This window comes from Grampus griseus (genome assembly GCF_964374135.1).
Source record: "Grampus griseus genome assembly, chromosome: 2".
Lineage (NCBI taxonomy): Eukaryota > Metazoa > Chordata > Mammalia > Artiodactyla > Delphinidae > Grampus > Grampus griseus.
The window spans coordinates 116,264,487-116,274,309 of NC_139018.1; the positions used below are offsets into that span (position 1 = coordinate 116,264,487).

Sequence of the window (9,823 nt, forward strand, 5' to 3'; positions counted from 1 at the left end):
CAGGACTCCCACTCTGGGGGAACCAGTCCTGCCTGGGCTGGGTAGAATAGCTAAGCACGTTGCCCAGGCAGGAGTGTTGCCTCTTCCAGGCAGGAGTTCCGCATCTTTGGTGAGACAAGCACAGAGCCAGATAATTACATGAGATGCCACTGGAAGAGCTGTCGTTAATTTTGATGGCAATAAAGAGCCTTGCCAGAAAGTTAAGCTCATTTCATGAAAGCACTGGGAGGAAGGTCATGAACTGGATCCCAGCTTATTAATAATGTCGAGCTTCATTTGAACCATTCAAGAAATTCCTCCCAGTTGCCTCCAGCAAACTGCCACAGGTTGCTACTCTCCTTAGAAATCAACAGTCTTCCCATATGCAGATGTGGATTTTTCTGTATTTCCCTAGAAAATAATTAAAGTTACAGAACCCAATAAATACTTCAACAGGTTGCGGTTTTAATTAAAAACCTTTCTCCAAGCCTGCACCTGCAGGTCTCTCTTCCCAAAGAGGCACACTGGTGACAGCTGCAAACGTCAGAATCTGGGTTTAAGTATCTGAGACTAGAGATCTTTACAAATAATAATAGTAATTCTGATTTTTTACCTATGCCATGGTGTGTGGGAGGTGTAGGGGGGCGTGAAGAGAGATATTTGGGGGAAGGGCCAAGGTCTTTCCCCCTACTGGGGAAGAAGGACACAAGCGTGTAGGAGCAGGTTCTGCAGAACATCTCATCATACCTGTAGCCAATGCTGCAAGGTAATAATGATGGCTAATTCTAGCTATTGTTGAAAAAAATAAAAGCTCATTTCTGAGCACTACCTAAGCACCAGGTACTAGGTGCTTTGCATGCATTGACTCATTTAATCCTCAAGCAACCCAATAAAATGGGTGTTCTTATTTATACCCCTTCCCCACCCCCAGGCACAGAGAGGTTAAGTAACTTGGCCAAGGTCACACAGTGAGTACATGGTGGAGCCTCATGCTAGAACCTTCCCTCTTAACCACTATGTAGCATGTGTATGAGGGAAAGGAGAGATGGAAGTTGGCAGGGGTTGGGGGGGTGTTTATAAACGGGGACTCCAGAAGCTGAAAGGTGGGAAGCTGTGTGTTTAGGAGATTCTGGTTGGAGGGCAGGTGGGAAGGGTCTGCTGAGTAGGCTGCTATGCTGGGGATCTGTGATGCCCTTCTGGGTCCTGGCTTTCTTACTCTCGGGGGCTCTCTCTCATTCATTAAATCACCCACCTGGCACGTTAAATACAAGGGCATGTACAGCTCTGAGTGCAGGTGCAACTGAATCGTCTGCACAGTGTTACATGTCCTAAACCTTTAATCAAACATCTATTACTTCCAACTTTGCAGTTTTCTATTCCCCTCTTAGAGACTGAAAAAGATTTTCTTTTTCAGATCTCGGGCATTTTATAAATCCCTGGCAAAGTCAGAAGACTTAAGGACTGGCTTCTAGGCCTGGGTACTGGACTCAAAGAGAAAGCACTCACGCCACACAGGGAAGGGTGGGGAGGAGTACAGGACCGTTTCGTCCCAGGACAACTAAACTTACTGGCTTGCTCAACGAGCATCCAGAAGGTGCCTACTGTGCCCTGGGCGTTGAAAACACAATGGGGTGTGAAGCCGGGGCTGTGCCTGTGTTGGGCAGGGGTGAGGAGGCTGCAGATTCCTGGGACACACGCTGGGTGGGCATGGAAAGGAAAGCTTCGGTGCCTGGGTTTAGCGTCTCCCACTTCGGAGCTTTGCGCCACAGGATGCAGAGCCGGGAGCAGTGCACGCCTGGGTCCCGGGCTCAAGCCGCCCATCGTTGGGGCCCAGGGTACCCCAGCCATTGCCCCGCGCCTCTCCGCGCCTCTGAGCCCGGCAGGCGGTTTCCAGCAGGGGGAGCGCGCGAACCAGGCCTGGGCCCGAGACTTTGAATAGACAGAACCCGGGTAGCTGGTGCCGGGATCCGGGGGGTTTAACCCGCCCTACTCTCGGGACCGTGCGGGTCGGCAAGGTCGAAGTTAGAGGTCCAGAAAAAGCTGCCCAGAGCTCCAGCTCTCCGCCCGAGGTGTATCTAGGGTCGGCACCCCAGCCTGGTCAAAAAGCCTTAGCCCGGATTCTGTAGATTCCAAATATGGGCCCTCCACGCTGGTGTCTTGGAACCTCATATCCCTCCTCTTCCCTACTTCCACACACCTAATTAGGTGTCTGTTTCTTTAACCATCAAAGGCTTGGGCGGCGGTGGGGGTGCTATCTTCGTTCCCGGTTCCCCAGCCCTTCAGTAACTGTACCATTATCAACATTACAGACATTAGAGGCCCCTGCGCGCCCGGCGGCGCCAGTCGAGATGCTCTCAGTCTTCTAGCTGAGCTCGGAGGCTGATCCTGGAGTCGTACCTCCCATCCCAGACCTCGGCGGATTCTGCCCGGGGCGACTCGGGGTCTAGCCCTGCTAGGGCGGGCACTGACCTCTTCAGGGTCCAAGGCGGGGGTAAGGGTTGTCTTTCCCCCAGGGCAGGCTTGGGGAACAAAAGCGCTTGCTGGAGAGTGGGCGGGAGCTGCGGGGGTCCGCGGGAGTCGGCGCACTCGCCTGGGTGACCACTGCGCCCTTAGTCGCCCTCCAGGCGCCTGACGCCGTGTCTCCCTGCAGAATTCCCCTGGCTTCTGCATCCCCGGCAAAAGAGCAAGGAAAGTGGGTCTTTCTTGGCTCTCGGGCCCCAAAGGTTCCCAGGACTCGGGCGGATGGGGTCCCCGTGGTCCGGGAAGTTCTCCACTGAGAGTGAGCGAGCTCATTTTTCCTTCCATTCCCCAGCCTCTGTCTTCCAGTCCTTCAACCCTTCCAAGTTATCCCCTGCTTGCCTCCCTGTACGCCTCCTAGCCGAAAGCAAAGAGAACCCCCCAACACACAAAATAAAGAGAGGTGAAAAATGGGTGGAGGGTCCACAAGTCGCGCGCCTCCGTGCCTGAACCTCGGTCACTGCCTTTACGCCAGGCTCCCCTCCCCCCGCCAGGGAAAGTCTCCAGGACCCTATACAGGACCCTATTCTCTAACCTCGCTGCTGGGTCCCCGGCTCCCCAGATCCCTCTTCCTCGGCCAAGGCTCCTCGAATTGCCCTTCAGGATTACCAAGACGCGTGGCCAACACACCCAGGACGCCCCCCTTGCTCCGCAGACAAAGAGTCTGTGCCGGGCCAGCCGGCCGCGCCATTCCCCCGCCCAGTCAGGCCCAAACCGCCCGGGACCGGCTCTCGTTGCCCCCACCGCACGGTCAAGATCCTCTTACTCCTCCTCCCTCCTCGAAGACACCTTCTCCCTCAGGGCGCCCCCGCGCCCCTCCCCCGGGGCGTCTGTGGGAACTACAGGCACAGGCAGGTGGAATGAAGTTCTGGGTTCTGAATTCTGGGTTGAGCGAGATGCGCTGGTCCCAGATGGCTGGGCTGCCTGTAGCGACCGCAGGAACAGAAGAGAGGGAAGGATGCGAAGTGTGTGTGCGCCAGTCTGTTCATATTTAATTTATAAAGGCTCCTCAGAACCCCGATCGGGTGGTCTCTTTAGAGGCAGAGCTCCTCACCCGTCTCTCTCCCCCACCTCCCCAGCTCATTAAAATGCTCAACACTGAAATCGGAAGATTGATCTCAGAGGCCCCAAACCGACCCACCTCCAGAGACCGCCACGGCCCGAGTGAGGGCTGGGGGGACACGTGCGCCCGGAGCGCCCAGTGTCTATGGAAAAAACGGGGAAGGCAGGCGCTCTGCGTGTTTCCCGAAGCCTGCACCCCTTTTCCGATTCTGGTCAGCAACTCTGTCTCCAGGGCTGCCATGGGCACTGAGGGGGAACAGAAATCGTGTTTTACACAAATGCCTCGACATCCCTGGGCTTCCACTTCTTTGTCGCCAAAAGAAATATCGGGGTTTCGCCAGAGACAGGAAGCGAGAGTCCGGAACAGCAAATATTCGAGTCTGCTGAGGCCCGTTGTTGTGTGAGGGTGTGAAACATTGGGGCGGTATCGGGCCGCAGAGGCTTTGCGGGATAGTGTGTGGGGTTGATGGTGTGTTTGCTCGTTAGACCGTGAAGATGATGGCGGGGGCGGAGGAGGGAGAGAGATGCTCAAGCCTGAAGTCTCCAACCCACAGTGCTCAAAAGGAGCAGACGTTTTGTAACCATCCCTTTCCATACCGCCGCCTGCTGCAGCCCCGGAGCCCCATTCGCCCCTAGATGGCAAGTCCTGAGGGCGAGGCGCTTGGCTGCGTCCGGGCCGGCTTCCTGGGAGCGGAGGCTGGTACCAACGCGCCCTGCCCCACCCAGCGGTGCGCACGGGCCCTCGAGCTGGGCGGTGGGCTTCCAGCGCTGGTTTAGCCACAAAAGGCAAGACGTACAGATTCGACCTGAGGAGGCTGGGCAGGGGAGCGCCCAGTAGGGCGGTGCGTTCTAGTCTTCAGGTTGGACTGGCAAGAGGTGAGGTGGGAGCTGGGGAAACCAGGGCTCGTAGCTGCCCAGAGCCAGGCAAAAATAGCAGGGAGGGTGAGGCGCTCTGCTAACACTATCAATTATGCATCGTGTTGAACGTGGCTTCGGGGAGGAGGCGGCTAGCAGCGGGGGTGCGGGAAGGAAGAGTCCGCGCGACCCCTGCGGCGCGCAGCTCACCCGGTCCCGCGCGAGGACTCTCTGCGCCACCGCCTGCCTTTGCAAAAAGAGTTTTAAGGCAAAGACACGCTTTCCCCCTTCAGGCGTGAGCTCTTCCTTCCCCCAAATTCCTTAAAGATGGTTTGTCTCACGTGTTGCGGGGCGTAAAAGAGGCTCGCATTCAATTAAGCAGCAAAGCTAACGGGCTCTGGCGGGACCCGCGCGTGAGGGTGAGTGCGCATGAATGTGTGTGCGTGCAGGAGGGGGGAAGGCTGAGCGTCCCGGGTGAAGGTGTGCCTTTGAAAATGTGTGTGAACGTAGCGAGATCTCAACACATTGATGCGATTATTACATGATGATGGGTAATTCTAACATATGAAGAGCGACTGTGTGGAGGGTGCGAGGGTCTGTGTCTGTGCCAACGCGTTTGAATGGGGAGGGAGTCGTGTGATTAGGGATAGTGACAATGTCTGCAGATGTGTAAATGGGGGGGGGACGAGGGTTATGGGAGTGTGGTGAACTGGAAAGAGCCAAGCCGGGGTGCTGGGCGTGGGGGCGCCCCTTTGTGACCAACGTCTCTTGGCCAGGGGAAGTCTCTATGGCTTTAACAAATGTAGATGATGCGGGAGGTGGGAGAGGCTGTGCGCGTCCCTGCTGAGCCCGGGAGCGCGCAAGGACTCTTCAATCTGCAGCCAGTGAGAGGTGGGGGGAACAGAGGCGAAAGGAAAAACTGAAGTGGGACCTCAGGGCCAGAGGAGTCCACAACTTACCTGTCCCTTTCTCTGCCTCTCCCCCATCTTCCCCACAGTCGCAGCAACAGATGTGGGAAGCGCCCTTAAGCTGTCGTCCTGGCTCCGCGACCTCAAGTCTGGAGAAGGGGTTGCAGCCCGAGGGCAGCGCGCGGAGAGTCGGCGAGCAGCGGGTAAGCAGCGGAGACCACCCCGTAACGCTGACCCAGATGGGGGTAAATCCCGTCCAGGGCGCCAGACCCTGCCGGCTCTCTCTAGGCTAGACCGGGGAGAAGAGGGGAGGGGCCTTCCCTCCGGAGCGAGAGGGAGTGGGGAACGCGGGTTCCAAAGACCAGAGGGTGGGAGGGGCTCTGCCGAACCTGCCAGGAGCCCTAAGTGGGAGCGGAGAATCTGTTTTTAAGTGCGTTTGTATGACTGCGGATACGAATCTTTTATTGGGGGGGGGGGATTTGTCCTCAGGCATTGTGGGCTGCAGAAAAGAGGCAGAATCTTGAACCTTCTACTTGATTAGCTAGTGGCAGCCCCCTTGACCCATCGGCTAGGGACTCCCCTGCCCCCATGGGAGCCGTCTGGGAAGATGCAGGGGGGGAGCGAGAATCTTTAGTGACCTCCCTCCATTGCTCTTGGTCCCAGCTCGGAGGACCTCCTTCCTCAGAAGGAAGGTTGATCGAGGGGCCCTGATGGTTTTCCCCTCCTAGGAGTTGCAGCCCAGGGCAGGCGGCTTCAGTTGCGGCCGAAAAGGGACCTGACTAGTCCCCCGGTCACAAGCCTCTTGCCACCTGCAGCAAGTTCTCAGCATTTGCTGATCCACTGGGATTTCAGTCTGAGAGGGCTGTGTACAGGCGCAAGTGCTCGCCTGTGTCCCTCTGTGTGGGTTGGTCTGTGTGAGGACTTGTGCTCTGGTGTCTGTCAATTCTCACAATGAACAGGAAAGCACTTTGCCCCGTGGTGGAGAACGCTGGACAAATGCTCTGTTCAGTTGAGAGAACAATGAGGTCTCCAGATATATTGTGTCTGTGTCTGGGTGCCTTTGTGTTTGTATGTCTAGGAAATGTGTTGTGAACCCCCAAGCCCCTGCAGAAGTTGTTGGTTTGATGGCAGGTGCCTGGGCGTGTGTTTGTATTGTTGTGCGCTTGTATGGGCGTGTATGGGCGTGTGTGGGCGAGTGCCGTGCCATGGGACAAAGAGTTCAAGGGAAGACAGGCGGTCACGGACAAAAATACCCTTTCTATGTATCCCTTTCACTGAGTTAAACGAAGGCTTAGAAACATAGTCAGGGCTCGATGCAAAGCCCAGGGCAGACCTGCTAGCGGCCCACTCTGTGGAGGGCTCAGCCCCAGGCTGATGGGATAGGTAGAGAAAAAAGAGCAAGATACGAGGCGGCTAGAAAAGGAAGTCAGGGCCCTGAGAGGGAGCAAGCGTTGAATCCCAATACTTTTACTGAGCTCCAACTCGTGGCTAAGAGAGGCTCCTGGGCACAGAGGAGAAAGTTACCGCAGCCCTGGAACCTGCCCTAGACGGGTTTACGGAGGAGGCAGATGGATAGGGAAGGGAACCTGGGGCTCAGTGAGTCACCTTCTCCTCTCTTCCCCCGGCTTCCACCTGCAGGATCCGCGATGGTGCCCTTGAGGGCCCTGTGGCTGGCTTGGGCGCTGCTAGGAGTGGCCAGAGCGTGCCCAGAGCCGTGCGCCTGTGTGGACAAGTACGCGCACCAATTCGCCGACTGCGCCTACAAGGAGCTGCACGAGGTGCCGGAAGGACTACCGGCCAACGTGACCACGCTTAGTCTGTCGGCGAACAAAATCACCGTGCTGCGGCGTGGGGCCTTCGCCGACGTCACGCAGGTCACGTCGCTGTGGCTGGCGCACAATGAGGTGCGCACCGTGGAGCTGGGCTCGCTGGCGGTGCTGAGCCAGCTCAAGAACCTCGACCTGAGCCACAACCTCATATCCAGCTTCCCATGGAGCGACCTGCGTAACCTGAGCGCTCTACAACTACTCAAGATGAACCACAACCGCTTGGGCTCATTGCCCCGGGACGCACTCGGTGCACTGCCCGACCTGCGCTCCCTACGCATCAACAACAACCGGCTTCGTACACTGGCTCCTGGCACCTTCGATGCGCTAAGCGCGCTGTCACATCTGCAACTCTATCACAACCCCTTCCACTGCGGTTGCAGCCTTGTGTGGCTACAGGCCTGGGCGGCGAGCACCCGGGTCTCGTTACCAGAGCCCGACTCCATCGCGTGCGCCTCTCCTCCTGCTCTGCAGGGGGTGCCGGTGCACCGCCTGCCCGCCCTGTCCTGTGCACCTCCCAGTGTGCATCTGAGTGTTGAGCCGCCGCCTGAGGCGCCGGGCAGCCCTCTGCGCTCCGGCCTAACGCTCATGCTACACTGCGTCGCCGAAGGACACCCCACGCCCCGCCTGCAATGGCAGCTTCAGATTCCGGGGGGCACCGTAGTGTTAGTGCCGCCGATCCTGAGCGGGGAGGACGACGGGGACGGAGGGGAAGACGGTGAGGAGGAAGGAGATGGGGACGGGCCAACGCAGACAGAGGCTCCAACCCCGACTCCAGCACCCGCTTGGCCCGCGCCCCCAGCTACCCCGCGCTTCCTGGCCCTTACAAACGGCTCCCTGTTGGTGCCCCTCCTGAGTGCCAAGGAGGCAGGCATCTACACATGCCGTGCGCACAACGAGCTGGGTGCCAACTCCACGTCAGTTCGCGTGGCAGTGGCAGCTGCAGGGCCCCCAAAGCACGCTCCTGGCTCAGGGGGAGACCCTGATGGGCAGGCTCCAACCTCTGAGCGTAAGTCCACAGCCAAAACCCGGGGCAACAGTGTCCTACCTTCCAAGCCCGAGGGCAAAATCAAAAGCCAAGGCCTGGGCCGGGTTAGCGTCCTCGGGGAGACACAGGCGGGGCCGGAGGGGGACGAGGAGGCAGGTGAGGGTGAAGAGGCGGAAGACCAGGTCTCTGCTGACCCGGTGGAGGAGCAGCGCTGTGGCCACGGGGACCCCTCGCGGTACGTGTCCAACCACGCGTTCAACCAGAGCGCCGAGCTCAAGCCGCATGTCTTTGAGCTGGGCGTCATTGCGCTGGACGTGGCGGAGCGCGAGGCGCGGGTGCAACTGACGCCACTGGCGGCAAGATGGGGCCCTGGGCCCGGCGGGGCTGCGGGAGCAGGGCGGCCCGGACGGCGGCCATTGCGCCTGCTCTATCTGTGCCCGGCGGGGGGCGGCGCAGCCGTGCAGTGGTCGCGTGTAGAGGAGGGCGTCAACGCCTACTGGTTCCGTGGCCTGCGGCCCGGCACCAACTACTCCGTGTGCCTGGCGTTGGCAGGCGAGGCCTGCCACGTGCAAGTGGTGTTCGCCACCAAGAAAGAGTTGCCCTCACTGCTGGTTATCGTGGCGGTGAGCGTGTTCCTCCTGGTGCTGGCCACCGTGCCCCTGCTGGGCGCCGCCTGCTGCCATCTGCTGGCCAAACACCCGGGCAAGCCCTACCGTCTTATCCTGAGGCCGCAGGCCCCGGATCCCATGGAGAAGCGCATCGCCGCCGATTTCGACCCGCGTGCCTCCTACCTCGAATCCGAGAAAAGCTACCCTGCAGGCGGCGAGGCGGGCGGCGAGGAGCCAGAGGAGACCCCCGGGGAGGGCCTTGACGAAGAAGCAGAGCAGGGCGACCCAGGTGGGGACCTGCAGAGGGAGGAGAGCCTGGCGGCCTGCTCGCTGGCGGAATGCCAGTCCAAGGCCAACCAAGAGGAGTTCGAGGCGGGCTCCGAGTACAGTGATCGGCTGCCCCTGGGTGCCGAAGCGGTCAACATCGCCCAGGAGATTAACGGCAACTACAGGCAGACAGCGGGCTGAACCCCCAGCCCGTCTGGCAGCCCATTCCCATCCCCCACCTTGGGTGCCTGGGAGCAGAAGCCTTGGGCTGGCAGGATTTATGACCCCCAACTTTCACTTACTCCACCCCCTTACCACCCCCTAACCTTGACTACTGGGAACTTCTAGTGGGGAGTGGGACGATTTTACCAGTCCCATCCACGACGGTCATTGTCCTCGAGGGCTGAATTCCCGTCCATGGCGAGCACAGTTCCCCGCTCCTCCCTCCCTGTGTAAGACACCACCCGCTGACCGTGAGGCGAAATCCAAGCCTCTCCGTTCCCACTGCAATTATCTGCGAAATCCGCCCCGAGCCCGCTCCACAGTGGGCTCGGAAGCCAGAGGAAATGGGAGAAGACTTTGGAAACATCCGATGGGCATGCTGTGGCTCGGGGGTCAGCCCGGGTCCCCCAGATGTCCTTAGCGTGGAGCGCTACGGGGTCCCGCCTCAACCCCTACTCCGCCCTTTCCGGGGTGCACATCCCAGAAGCCAGGATTCTGTGGCAACTCCCCAGTTTTTAGTTTCAAAGCCCCCTTATGACTGGGAACCAAACGCTTCTGTCCCCCGTCCCCCACTCCGCTTCTGACCAGCTG

At 59.0% G+C, this 9,823-nt stretch overlaps 1 protein-coding gene across 1 annotated transcript; it reads left to right on the top strand.

Moving 5' to 3' along the window:
* Positions 1 to 6,959: 6,959 nt before the first annotated feature.
* On the top strand, positions 6,960 to 9,211 carry ISLR2 (immunoglobulin superfamily containing leucine rich repeat 2; the record flags this gene model as incomplete). The annotated part of the gene is made up of 1 exon (XM_082647717.1): positions 6,960 to 9,211. The coding sequence occupies exon 1, from the start codon at positions 6,968 to 6,970 to the stop codon at positions 9,209 to 9,211; it is 2,244 nt and encodes a 747-aa protein (XP_082503843.1). The 5' UTR covers positions 6,960 to 6,967.
* Positions 9,212 to 9,823: the final 612 nt, after the last annotated feature.